The following is a 13,313-nucleotide window of genomic DNA, read 5'->3' as shown; positions in this document are numbered from 1 at the left end:
TTTCAAATTAACTACGTGCATTCCTTTTCAGGTTGGTAAAATCAAATGATATTTAATGTGTGAGATATGAGCAGAAATGACTAGCAAAATGACACTATTCTTGATCACTAGTGTTTCATTACTTATTATGTTGTGTATTTTATAGAAGTTCTAACTCTTCTGAATTATGATTCTCCCCCACCCCTACAATATTCACGTGTAAAAAAAAAACTTGCATAGAAGTTACTGATGAAGAGTGACTCCTGATTTTTTTCCTTACACTTATCTTTTATAATTTTAAATGCAGATTGTCAGAGTCTTTTCTATATAGATGAAGTTTAATTTTCCTGTACAGGCTGTACAGGTTCCCTCAATTCCAGAAAAAGCTTCCCTGTCTTATAGTAAATAAATCTACTGCTTTCTAACTCATGTTTTTAGTCGTGCTTTGAAGCTGTTTTTCTACCTGTATTTTTTGGTGCTGTGTGAATAATTGGAAATGTCCTTGAAAAGGTTCTGCTTTTTTACTTTCTTCACAGACTGAATTTTTCTAGTGGTTTTGACCAAGCTTTCCCTGTATTATTTACATTGTACTTACACACCCTGCACTAGCGAGTTCTTCCCTGTCTAGAAAAATTGACCATCTTTGGCCAGACAAGCAAGTCACTGCATGACAATTGCTGTCTATGTAAGCTTTTTTAAACTGTATCCTTATCAGAGAAATTTCTGGTAAAATAGCTGGTATCATGTGCTAATGTGGGATCCTCCCATATCAATTTATATCTGTTTTCTTGCCCTGTATGACTCACAAATAATGAAGAGATGCTCAAGGTTTCTTTTGGGTTCTGTGTCTAATCATGCCCCATCAATGTAGGCTGAGTAAAAACAAAGGAAACAAGGAGAAATGGTGGGAAAAAGAAAGAAGTTTAGTTCTTCTTTGATGTAGCTGGATGGGTATTTACAATTAATTCTTTAAGGCCTTTCTCCAAATTACACAGATGCAAAAATTATTGCTCTTATCCATGTCCTGTAAGCCATCCTACTGGTATTGGTTTTCCTCTGGGAAAACAACCCTGCTGTGTTCAATCGTTTAATCCCCTGGCATTTGGCAGAAGGGTCCTCCCTACTGATGATGGGTAGGTTATTGATCCAGAGGCCAACTGAGGGTGAGTCTGAATCCACACTGAGAATATGTGGCTCCTTCTTATTATGCCTTTTCTTATGCTATGTACTCAGTCCTTTCAAACTAAATCTGGTGCTTGTGATGAGCTCACATTCAGCTTATGTTCCAGTTAGTTTCTAGCATACGTCATCATCCTTGAATTCATATAGCACTTGCACTCCTTTGCTTTCTTTGTGTTTGTCTGTAAGAGTTTGTGGTGCTCGTGTAAGTTCCATGGAGTGTAAGTTCCATGGAGTAGGGAGACCACCAGGCTGCAGCCTGGTCAACCTATGTGGTGCAGTAATTCAACTGTGATATGCCTAAGGATGCTTTGAGGGCACTTCAGAGGTAGATCCTTCCTGATGGGCTGTATGGGAACTACTGAATCACGGCCTGAACCTCTGATTGATCACCTGAGGCGAGCAATGAGTCAGTCCTGGGAGCACAGGTGAAGGCAATTCACCTGTGCTACTGAAAGGGGTGGAGCCTGGCTCCCATTTAAGAGCTGACTACCAGTGGGGAAGGATCTCTTTCTGGAGATCCCTCTTTTGGAGTTTTCCAGTGAGCCCAGGCCAAGGGTAAGCACTCTATTTATTCTCTTTTTGGTATAATAACCTGCTTAGCTAAACTCTCTTGTTTATTTCATAATTATAACATCTGTATATTCATTGATTATACACAGGCTATGCCATTCTGAATCCTCACCTTCCCTGTGACACTTCAGTGTACTTCAGTAATGTGACGGGCCCCCTGTTCTTGGTGATGCCCATTTTGCTTTTTGAAATCTGCTATTTTGTACCCTCTAAGTCCTCCTGCTCTAGATCAGACAAGTCCAATTCTTTTAGCCTCTCCATTTATGTCACGGTGATCACTTTCTGTATTTGCATATCTTCTAATTTTTTTTTTTTCTTTTCAATGCAGAGTTTTCTGTTCCTCAGGTCTTAAGTAAGATATTAAGTAATCTGGTACTGAAAATACCATGGAGATGATAGCATGCACAGTATCATGCATATCACAACAGGTTTTCACTGTCAAAAGTAACTTATTTACAAAAAAAAATCAAATGCACCTAAAAATAATAAATTTTAAACCCTTAATTTAAACCTGTAATTTCTGTGTGTCAGTGAAGTTAAATTGTGTGGTTCTCACTATTCTGGGATCTCTTTATTGTTTGGCTTCAACATAATGTATTTTAATATACAGAGAAGTAAGAATTATGAGTTAAATTCTCATTCCTTTTATAATTCACTATATTCCTAGTGTATTATTAGGGCTAGTTCAAAAGCAAAATGGCATAGTATATTTGCAATGATTTTACTTCTCAAGTGTTTTCTTTGGACTTACTATTAAGTGTTTGATTCCAGAGGGGGGAGAAAAAACCTAAATATTGCTGGAGAAAGAAACATGGGAGTTTCTGCATTTTTCTACTACATAAATATGAATTGTGAATAAGTAAGTTTAAACTCTAATTTCCATACAGGCAGAACAACTTCGACAGCATTATATGAGTAAATCCAATGCAGAAGTTGCAGAAGCCCATCAGGCTTTACAGCCAGTTTTACAGACCATTCGAGAGCTCCAGAGAAAGGCAGGTACCTTGTACATATTTAGTCACTGGATATTCTTATAACTAATTAAATTAATTTGTTTTTCCAGAACTCCGGGCTCTTATTGTCTATAACAGTTCTTTGAAGCTCTGTTTGTAGTGAGACTTAGGCAGTATGTGCATATACACAGAGCCTCAAAATATTCTGTTGACTGCACGATGAGTTTCACAATGGTTGATGAAAGCTGGCTTAGAAAAGAAACACACGGTAGTGGTGAGATGATTCTAGTAAAGTTTAATACCATGCTTCTCTTCTTCTTTTTTTAACTTTGTGTTTCACGTACAGTTTTCGTCAGTATGTTGCAGGTTTTGCTCTTGAAACATTTCTGTGATGTGTCAGATGGTATTTCAGTTATTTCTAAAGGATCTCTCCTTTCTGATGTGCGTTTAGTCATCATTCTGAAGGCTCAATTACTTTTAATTAAGGTGACTGAATGATGACCCTACTATCACCCCTTCTCCCTTCAAACCTAGTTTAAAGCCTTGTCAGTGAGCCCAGACAGCTCCCGGGCCTAACTTCTTTCCCCCTATGATCTAGGTGAGCCCCATCAGCAGCCTTCAGGACAGGCACTGAGCAAATCATCCCAGGGTCAGAAAAGCCAAATTTCCTGCCATGGCACTAGCCTCTCTGCCATGTATATATCGAAATGGGAATATAAGATTCTGTATTGAAGTGTAGCTTAAAGAGTAGTATAAGTCTCTGTCACAAGGTGTAAATTGATTGTTGAATGGTCACAGATAAATCTGTTTGTTTGTGGACAGATACATTCTAGTTCTCCTTGGTGGTTGGACGTCATCCAGACAGCAATACAGTATGCCATTGATGAAGAGCTTGTTCAGCGTGTGCAAAATGAAATAACCTGCAACTACAAACAACAGACAAATAAACTCTCCATGGCAGATAAGTAAGATAATAGCTGAAATAGGTTAATGAATACAGTTATGTCTGCTCAAGTATTCTAATCAGTTTGTACTAACAGTTGCAGTTAAATAGCAGGCACTTAAGCTTTAGAGCATCTAGGCTGAAATTAAGTTTCAGTTACAGTCCAAAAAATCATAACTACCTAGGCTTGGAAAGAAAAACAGGAGAATTACACTTTTCTCCTAGATAAGCATTCTTTAAAGTGTTCCTCTTTATTATCATACTGTGGTTTTATAGTTTTTATAGCAACTGCTGGATGAGAGATTGAAAGTTTATTACATTAAAATTGGATGACCTCTAGAAGAATCTGACTCACAGAAATGGGAAGCGAATGAATGGACTATACCAGAAAGTCTTTAACAACATAAAATAGCATCACGATGTTAAAAAGAGAGAATCTTAACTTAGGAAGCAGTGCTTTACAGGTTCATGTTATGTAAACAAATTGTCTTACCGGGTACTCTTTATTGTACAGAATGGAATTTCTGATATGGAAAATCAGGTCAAGCAGTTGGTAGTATTTGTGTGATACTCTGAAGCAATTACAGTTTTTGTGAAATTATGTAACAATGGATTAGAATGACATCTGGAGGTCACCTAGCAGAACTCCCTGCTTATAGATTCCAACCCTTGCTCAGAGATTTATGTTCCTCAACTTGCATGGAGATTTGTCCAATGTGGTAAATCTGGAATATTAAATAGCCAATTTTATTAATAGTAGACCTGTGGTTCCAATATGTGTATAATTTTAGGCTACTTGGTTAGGCAAACTCATATTTGTTTTGAAATCCAAACTTCAGTAGTGTTGGCAAACCTTTTGCTTTTCTCTGCTCACTATACAAAAAGGATGTTTTTGATCAAACTTCCCTTGAGGCACAGAAGCACAGTCTTGCAAATCACCGTCTTGCAGTTGAGTGTCAGACATTGTATGAACAGTGCACTCTCAGTAAAGGAGCCCACAGGAAAAACACAGTATAGGAAATGCTTTACTGGTGTTCATGTTCCATGTGTAATCAAGAAGTTTTAGGAAAATAGTTCACTTTAATGTCCATTTTTAATGATTTTCTTTGTAAGCCAACTACTTAATGAGCAGTGTACTTCTTGCAGTGAACACGTGTTCACTGTGAACTGCACAGCTTATTGAAAATAAGTTTGGCCAACAGATGCAAACGAGACATATGAGAATACATAGTTGCTTGCATTCAGGAGATTTGTAGTGTGGTTCAGAATGTTGCTGGTTAGTATTGGCTACTAACATTTGGTCACACTCAAGCCTTAGGAAGAGTCTTTCTATTCCACAAACACCAGGCATCATCTCAAGGGATGCAACAGAATGATTCCTAACAGTTAGCATCACATTAGCAATAAGCATGTTTGAACTTGATACATTGTCAAATATTATTACTTACTTTCTTCAAAATACTGAAATAAATTTGGACTAGGTGACTTTGTGCTATTAGTTCCCTTTTTCTTTACTTCAGATTCAGAGACTGTAGAGGCCTTCAGTACCTGCTCACAACCCAGATGGATGAAGTGAAGAAGTTCCAGAAGATTGTAAGAGAAGCAGTGAAAAACTTAGAAGGCCCTCCCTCAAAGGAGGTTATTGAGGCTGCCACTATTTGCCACTTGCGACCTGTTAGACTTCCACTTAACAAGTATGTCTGGGAAATGTAAAATATATTTTAGAGATGTATTAATGATTTTTTTTTCCTTTATTTGAAATGAGCAAAAAGATTCAAGTCTTCATTTTGTATTCGGGATTTTTATGTGGACAGACATCACAGGTCCAACTGTTAGAATCATTTCTTTTGTCTTTATGGAGTCATAGAATAGAATGAAGCTAGAAGGAACCCATGAAGGTCATCAAATCTAACTTCAGTCTCCACACAGGGCAACCTAAGAGTTAAATCATATATTCAAGAGCATTGTTGAAATGCTTCTGGAACACACAGGAGCTTGGTGCCGTGATCACTTCCCTGGGTAGTTTGTTCCTATGTTTGGCCACCCTATCAGTTGAGAACTTTATAGAATGATAAAATAATGCTATGCTTATGAAATGCTTTGTCATCAGATGCTATACTGTATAAATATAAGACTTAAGTTGCTTTTTTCTTTTTTTGAGGACTCTCTGTGGATTTTTTTTATTTTGGAATAAGAAATTGCAGGATTGATCAAATAGCGTTTTGTTTTGTTTTTTTTTCAATCTTCTATATTGCAGCTGTGTCTTTTGTAAGGCTGATGAGTTGTTCACAGAATATGAGTCAAAACTCTTTTCTCATACGTAAGTACATAATTTTATAAATTTCTCATTACAAAAAGAAGTGAACTGGATTGTTTTATTTTCTGCTTTATGTTTTCTGGGATACTTTATGAACAGATGACAGCAACTTCTTGCCTGCTGTCTCGGTAGCAATTTCTTTATTCAGATTAATTTTTTGTGTAAAATTGATTTGAAAAGGTTATGTAGATAGAGCAAATACATGCCACTTTTTCTCAGACTGCTATAACTTGGGTACATTTGAAACGCAGTGTTGAAGCGTTCAGAAAGTGCATGTTGTAACTACAGATATGCTAAATGAAGGCAAGTTTGTGCAAGTATTTGTCTTTAGTTTGGTTATAAATGGTGTAATACCATATCCTTTCTGATTTTTATTTTCTTTAATTACTCTATACAAACTCAACTTTACTAAAATGAAAAAAAAGTGAATGCAGCTGTGACCTGAAGGAAAGGTTGCACCAGCCGTGGTATGAAAGAAATTGACATAGTCAACAGTGCAGAGATGTGGATTACAGCCCTCTAAGTCCTTTTTTACTTTTCTCTATTATATCCATCACAATGACAAAGCCAAAGTCAAATATCTTGAGATTGCTGCACTAGTGGAAGCTCCGTTATGATCGGTGGGATCATTAAGAAACATCAGGGTGTTTTCTGAATAGACCTTGCTTGTTAAGGAGGGAACAGAGAAGCTGTACTGTTCTTGTACAGTGCAATGCACAGCATTTTATTTTGCTTCAGAATTTGCTTCTGCTGCTGATTAAAGAAGTCAATTGGTTTTCTTTTAATGTGGTATTCTAGAATCGTTCTTAACTAACAAAGGTAATTAAGATGTCTAAGCATTTACAAAAAGCTATTAATGAATCTGAGCTGAGAAATAGCACATACAGTGATTTAATTGCTGGTGCCAGATTTGCTGTGTTTGAAGTAAGTTTTTTTTTTTTTTTTGAGATATAGCAAACAGATGTTTATACTTCTTTCTATACTTGTTTGATTTGCTTTTTCCTTTAATCAAATATTAGAAGGTTGAAATATATGATAAATAGTTAGAAACTGACGTGGAGTTCTGTATCAGTGCTAAGTTGCTGGTTTTATTTTTAAGTGTTAAAGGCCAAACGGCTATATTTGAAGAGATGATAGAAGATGAAGAAGGGCTTGTTGATGATCGTTTGCCCACCACAAGTAGAGGACTGTGGGCAGCTAGTGAAACTGAGCGTGCCTTGAAAGCTATTCTCTCCTTTGCCAAAGCACACCGGCTGGATGTTAAGCTAACTGAAGAAGGTAGCATATTTCTGGAACTCTTTGAAGCGTGGAAAAAGGAATATAAGGTACAGTAAATAAGATGGCAAAGAAACAGTTATATAGTTCATTTTATGTAATATAAGCAAATTTAAGCTGTGGATGACCAATTATCTAAGTTGTGCTCCTGAAAGTCTTTCTTCACAAAGCATTTTCATGCTGCTTATTACACAGTTTGAATTAGTGATTTAGGTGTGATTTTAGGATTTTTAAAAGAGCCATACTGGTAGCTAAGCAATTTAGTAAGCACTTTTGTTGTTGTTCCCTGGACAGTGTACACAGATATAATTAAATGCATTTTTATATTTAGTTAAATCAGACTGTAGTGAGACTCACAAATGTTGGTCAGTTCTTTAATTCAATTTAACTTCAGTCTTCTGCTCCTTACAGATGTCCCATCATTACTGTTTTTTTTTTCCTGGATGTTGTTTGCCAAACAATATAATCTAAAACCTTTGGTCTCATGTTCCCTCTTCTAGAGGGAACTACTGGTGGATTCTATGGCCCTATTCATGCTTGCTTGCGTGACTGGATTTCCTTGCAGTAAACAAGTGATAGAGTAAGGAGATGAGCTTTTGTTCACAAAGGTGTCATTAGCTAGATGCAATCAAAAGTGTTTCTTTTGAATGCTTCCTCTTTTCATTTTTGATCAATAAATAGTAACTTTGGGCATTTGCAAAAGATCTTGTAATTTCAGTAAGGTCAATAAGGTCTGCTTGATATAGTACATAAATTATGAAAAGCTTGGGAAGAAGTATTACAGTGTTACCAGTAATTTGTAAACTGGTAGATATTCTGGTCTTTCTAGTCCTAGTAATTATTTTAGAGGAAGTCAACACTTGCTTTTACTTGAGAGGTCTGAGTCTGATTTAATGTTCACCTTTTGCTTGTCTGTTCTTTTATCAAGACCACTGTTAACGTACTTCACCACTTCACTTTTGATCTTTGTACTGTAACAGCTAACTCTTCAAAAACTGGTTAATCATTTTCCCCTTATTCAGCATTTGCTTAGTCTTGCAATGCTTTTTGCTACTGGATTTTTAATTGTATTACCTATTATAGTAGTAGTTGTAGAAGAAATGAGAGATACTCGTTTTATAAATAGACTGGAGAAGAAAGCAAGCAAAAGGTATAGGGATAATCTTGACTTCCTTCATATTTTGTTGTGGTCTCTGAATTTCTGTAAAGAAATATCATCTCTTACTCCAAAAATATTTTCATAATATGCATTGTATGGTGGACTCGTCTAAAGGGATCTCAACTCAGTTCTGCTGCTAATTTGTTTAGGCTTTTCTTATAGTTACTTCATGAATATTGGATGGTGCTAAGGGATCACGTGTCTGCTATTGATGAACTAGCAATGGCTACAGAACGGCTGAGGGTGCGTCATCCTGATGAGCCAAAACCAAATCCACCAGTTCTTCACATCATAGAGCCACATGAGGTAAACAAGTTGACGGAAAAAAAAGTTTTTCTTTTCTGAAAGAATAAATGAAGACTGTATCTCAAAACAGCAACAAAATGTATCAAGATCTGTATGTAAGGCCTATAGCATGTCTCTGTTGTGATTTTGGGATGTTTGGGAGGAGCAAAGAAAAATACTGTTCTACATGAAATGTACGGACAGTTTTCCATTCATGAACAAAAAGAAAATGATGAGTTAATTTAACCTTCTATTTTTTTAAATTATTATTTTTACAAAATCAGAAATTTCCCTTTTTTCTTTCTTAGTGTTAGATAAAAAAGCTTCTTCTTTTTCTCTATTGGAAAATAGACGTTCCAACTGTGTGTTCTTTCCAATTTCTTATACATGTGTTTAAAACTGTTTCCATAGGTAGAGCAAAACCGCGTGAAACTTCTGAACGATAAGGCAGTTGCTAAATCACAGCTTCAAAAGAAATTAGGACAACTTCTGTATCTCACTAATCTGGAGAAAGTAAGGTTTATAGCTTTTGTTCTTTACCAAATTAAACCGATGTATTGTATTTCCCTAGCTGAAGAAACTTTTCATTTAAAATTTTCATATTCATTTAAAACTTTCATTTAAAACTTTCTTTCGAGAAAACAAGTTTTCTCGAAAGTGCTTCAGTATGTGTCGAAAATGTGTGCTATTCTCCACGTTACTGTATTGTCATAGTTATTACATTATATGTTTTGACCATTTGCTTAATTACACAAACATAAAACTAGTGAAATACTTATGGTCAGTTAAAATACTCTCCAAATTAACTGGACTATGTTCAGTAGAAGCCTTGTAAAATTACATACCTCTTCAAGTACTCTCGCTATTTTACCAAGAGCTTATCTCCTTCAACAGGAAAAGCAGCTTCATAGGTCAAATGAATATAAAAAAGACAAATCAAACTCCATGTATGTTGTAGTGTTAATCTTACTGTTCAAGTAAGTATGATTTTTGCTTAAGGAAGCATGATTAAGTATGTTTGTTTTCCCACAATATCAAACTGACGGAAAGTGTGAGGAGCATCTCATTTAAAGCATCTATGTGCTCAGATTTTTTTTTTAAAGCTGTAGTAGAGATTCATATGCCATCTGAAAGTCTGCTGCATGAGCAGCACTTCATTTATTTACTGTGAACTATGTTGTTTTTTTTTTTTTTTAATTCTTCAAGATAGACTTAGTTCTTCAGGAGTGAAATTTTTGATTGTATGTACACACTTAAGGATTTCGGCATTCATTTTTTTCTAGAAACTTGTAAGTATAGACTATCTTTTTATTCATTGAAACACCAAGTCTATTTTTGTATACTCTGTAGTCTCAACATAAAACTACCGGGGGAGTTAATCCAGAACCGTGTCCTATCTGTGCACGTCAACTGGGAAAACAGGTAAGATGCTTCAGTCAGCAGTTTTTGCTTTTATAAAGTCTACCTGGAGCTGAGTCAGTTATATGTCAATTTTTCAACATATAGTTTTAACTGAATGTGATGTTGGAATGGGAACTAAAACCTTTCTTTTAATGTACCATACTTTCCCCTGAAATAACATCTTTCTCATTTGTGAGCAGTCCTAATTCCATTCCCTTATTGGAAAAACCTCGCAAAGCCTCAAATGTAACTTCCTTGCTTATCAGTCATTCTGTTAGTTCCCTCTGCTACCTGGACTCACAAAAATTGTTCAGACTCTAATTGGTGGCACAAAAAGGTTGTTTTACAAATTACTTTTCTGATAAGGAAGGTCACAGCTGAGATGTAAATCTAATCCCTCAAATGAAAAACAGTTTCTGCATTAGAAACAAAAGGTTGTCAATGAGAGGTTTATATTCTCTGTTCAAAATCTTAAAATCCAAAGATGTTTTAATTTCTTTTGTATCTTTATTATTAAAAAAAAAAAAAAAAGTAAAGTTGAAGACGTTACCCAATAGGTTACCCAAAGAGGTTATGGATGCCCCATTCCTGGAAGTGCTCAAAGTCAAGTTGGACGAGTCTTTGGACAGCCTGATCTGGTGAAAGGTGTTCTGCCTGGGGCAGGAAGGCTGGACCAGATGATCTTGAAAGGTTCCTTCCTATCCAAACCATTCTGACTTTTACAGTGCTAACATTTGCGTGATCTTTTTTAAAAAGGTTGTAAATTCTTGTTCTGCCTATGCATTAAAGATAAGCATTAATAGAAATGAGACTGTAACGTCTTGCAATTTTAAATCCTGAAAACATTTCTAAAATTCTTCATTTTTAATCTGATGACTTCGATAAAAATAATTTTGCTACGAAAATGTAATTTAATATGTATTAAGGAACTGCTTTACCTTCATGTTATGTGAAACTGTTGCTCTTTTTTTCTGTTCCCTGTACAGTGGGCTGTGCTGACGTGTGGGCATTGTTTTTGTAATGAGTGTATAGCTATCATCATAGAGCAGTACAGTGTTGGCACCCGCCGGAGCTCAATTAAATGCGCCATTTGCAGGCAGACAACATCTCATAAAGAAATATCATATGTCTTTACTGCTGAAACTGCAAATCAAGAGGATGATATTCCTGTTAAGGTAAAATGTTTTTGTAAGCTTGCAGATCCAATCTTAGTATTGAAATGTTTTGTTGCACAAAACATGAAGTGAGGTGAAAGAGGATGTATTTTTGATGCATAGTCTTTTAAGTGCACCTGGTAAATGGATTAAAAATTACATCTTAATTAAAATAAAACTATTAAAATAAAGCTTCTCACCTAGCTTCTCACTATATGTGCCACTATCCATGTGGTTGGATAGTAATAGGACAAGGGGGAATGGTTTTAAACTGACAGGGGAGGTTTAGGTTTGCTATTAGGAGGAAGTTTTTCACTCAGAGGGTGGTGATGCACTGGAACAGGTTGCCTAAGAAGGTTGTGGATGCCCCATCTCTGGAGGCATTGAAGACCAGGCTGGATGTGGCTCTGGGCAGCCTGGTCTGGTGGCTGGTGACCCTGCACATAGCAGGGGGGTTGAAACTAGATGATCATTGTGGTCCTTTTCAACCCAGGCCATTCTATGATTCTGTGATGAGACTATTAGAATAAAAAGTTAATTGATAAAACTTCATAATTAGCCAGAGGATATAAATCCTGATTCTGAACCAAAGATTAGTCATCTGAAATGCTTTTTGAGCTTCCTGCATACAGTAGTTGTTTTGCATTTTGATTACCAATGAAATGTCTGCTATACAAACCATCATTTGGGGGGAAAAAATGCAACTCTTTAACTATGGGCAAACGAAAACTGAAATCAGGAAGGGAGACTCTGGCCGTGCTGAATTAAAAAAGGTAAAAGACATAATATTTTCATTTAGGTGATACTGCTGTCTTTTCTAGAATGTGATTATGATACATCTGGCTGTAACAATCATAGTTTTTATTTGGTTAGTATAGTTAAAAGTAATAACATGCTGAGAGACTTCCATATGTTACCTGTGCAACTCTCCATTGAACCCTGTGGGTATACTAGAGTTGCTGACTTTTGCTGGTTAATGCTGCTGTACTTGTGCCTGCTATGTCAGCCTTCCTGTTGAACTGGTATTTCTTTTTAAGTAGATGCATTATAAATGAAATTATTAGAGTTAAGGTAGTTGACAGCATGTGGCACCAGGGGGAGTAAATAGACAGCATTTTTGAAGTGCTGATTACGAGGACTTCACTTTAGACATGTTTGAAAATACTGCTTATTAAATGCCTAGATATAGAATCTTGATTGTAACAAGAAAACTCCAAATACGTTTGGTAAGTTACTTAAAGTAAAAGAACCAACTTAAATAAAATGAAACAACTAAATTTATTGAGCAAAATGCAGAAGGAACAGGTCATCTACTGCCATACATAAAATGTTTGCATTGGAAACTTGAGGTATATAAATTTGCATTTTGTATTATCTCATTAAAGAGGAACAATTTGTACTGTAGCTTAACTGTATCTACTATCAAATCAGACAGAATTATTTTTAACTTTTCACTTTGTAGTCCTCTAAGGACAGTTGTTTACAAAAGATAACTAGCTCGTGGTTACTGTCAAATATTAATCATAGCCTCAACATCTTCAGCTGCATGTATAACAATCGTCATTTATTCATCACTTCTGCTTTCATCTGAAGGCTCTCAGTCACTCTGATCTCTTTCAATATTCAGTACTTCTTTTTCCTTTTTGCTGTATACATCTTGCTGCTTTCTGCTGGTATTAGCCATGTGAAGTTACTGAATTAGACCTGAAAGGAAGTGTTTTATACTGAGAAAAAGCTTTACTGTATGTTATGCTTCTGTAAAGGCTTCCACTCTCTGGTTAGTGTTACAGTGGGTATCGCTAGCCTGTCATCTGAGACATTGTTTGTAGTTTTGATTCTAATGTGTGCTCTTTGTTAACTAGAACTGGCTCATCTATTTATGTATTCTAACCAGGATATTCAAGAAAATAACAAACTTCAAGGTGCATGATTAATGAGTTGGGTAATTTTTGTTGTTCAGTTAGCCTTTACAAAGGCCTCATAATAGAATACTTCTATTACTATCACCTCACTGTAAATATTGAGAACAAAATTCATTGTGTGTGCGCGTGCTGTGAACCAAAGCTTTGGTCAGTTGTTGGTTCCATGACAAATC

General features: G+C 35.9%; 1 protein-coding gene across 3 annotated transcripts in view; it reads left to right on the top strand.

The window, feature by feature from the left end:
- SHPRH (SNF2 histone linker PHD RING helicase) overlaps positions 1-13,313 on the top strand; it is a 47,520-nt gene that overhangs the window by 25,035 nt on the left and 9,172 nt on the right. For all 3 annotated transcript variants that reach the window (XM_019612895.3, XM_010707141.4, XM_019612894.3), the window contains 9 exons: positions 2,619-2,726; positions 3,507-3,649; positions 5,148-5,321; positions 5,885-5,947; positions 7,044-7,269; positions 8,541-8,684; positions 9,075-9,176; positions 10,014-10,085; positions 11,051-11,239. In XM_019612895.3, the coding sequence (XP_019468440.2) occupies positions 2,619-2,726; positions 3,507-3,649; positions 5,148-5,321; positions 5,885-5,947; positions 7,044-7,269; positions 8,541-8,684; positions 9,075-9,176; positions 10,014-10,085; positions 11,051-11,239 (1,221 nt within the window). The remainder of the gene's footprint in view (positions 1-2,618; positions 2,727-3,506; positions 3,650-5,147; positions 5,322-5,884; positions 5,948-7,043; positions 7,270-8,540; positions 8,685-9,074; positions 9,177-10,013; positions 10,086-11,050; positions 11,240-13,313) is intronic.

The sequence above is a fragment of the Meleagris gallopavo genome, chromosome 2, assembly GCF_905368555.1.
Source record: "Meleagris gallopavo chromosome 2, MGAL_WU_HG_1.1, whole genome shotgun sequence".
In the NCBI taxonomy this organism is placed as follows: domain Eukaryota; kingdom Metazoa; phylum Chordata; class Aves; order Galliformes; family Phasianidae; genus Meleagris; species Meleagris gallopavo.
This window is presented reverse-complemented; position numbering and strand designations above follow the sequence as displayed.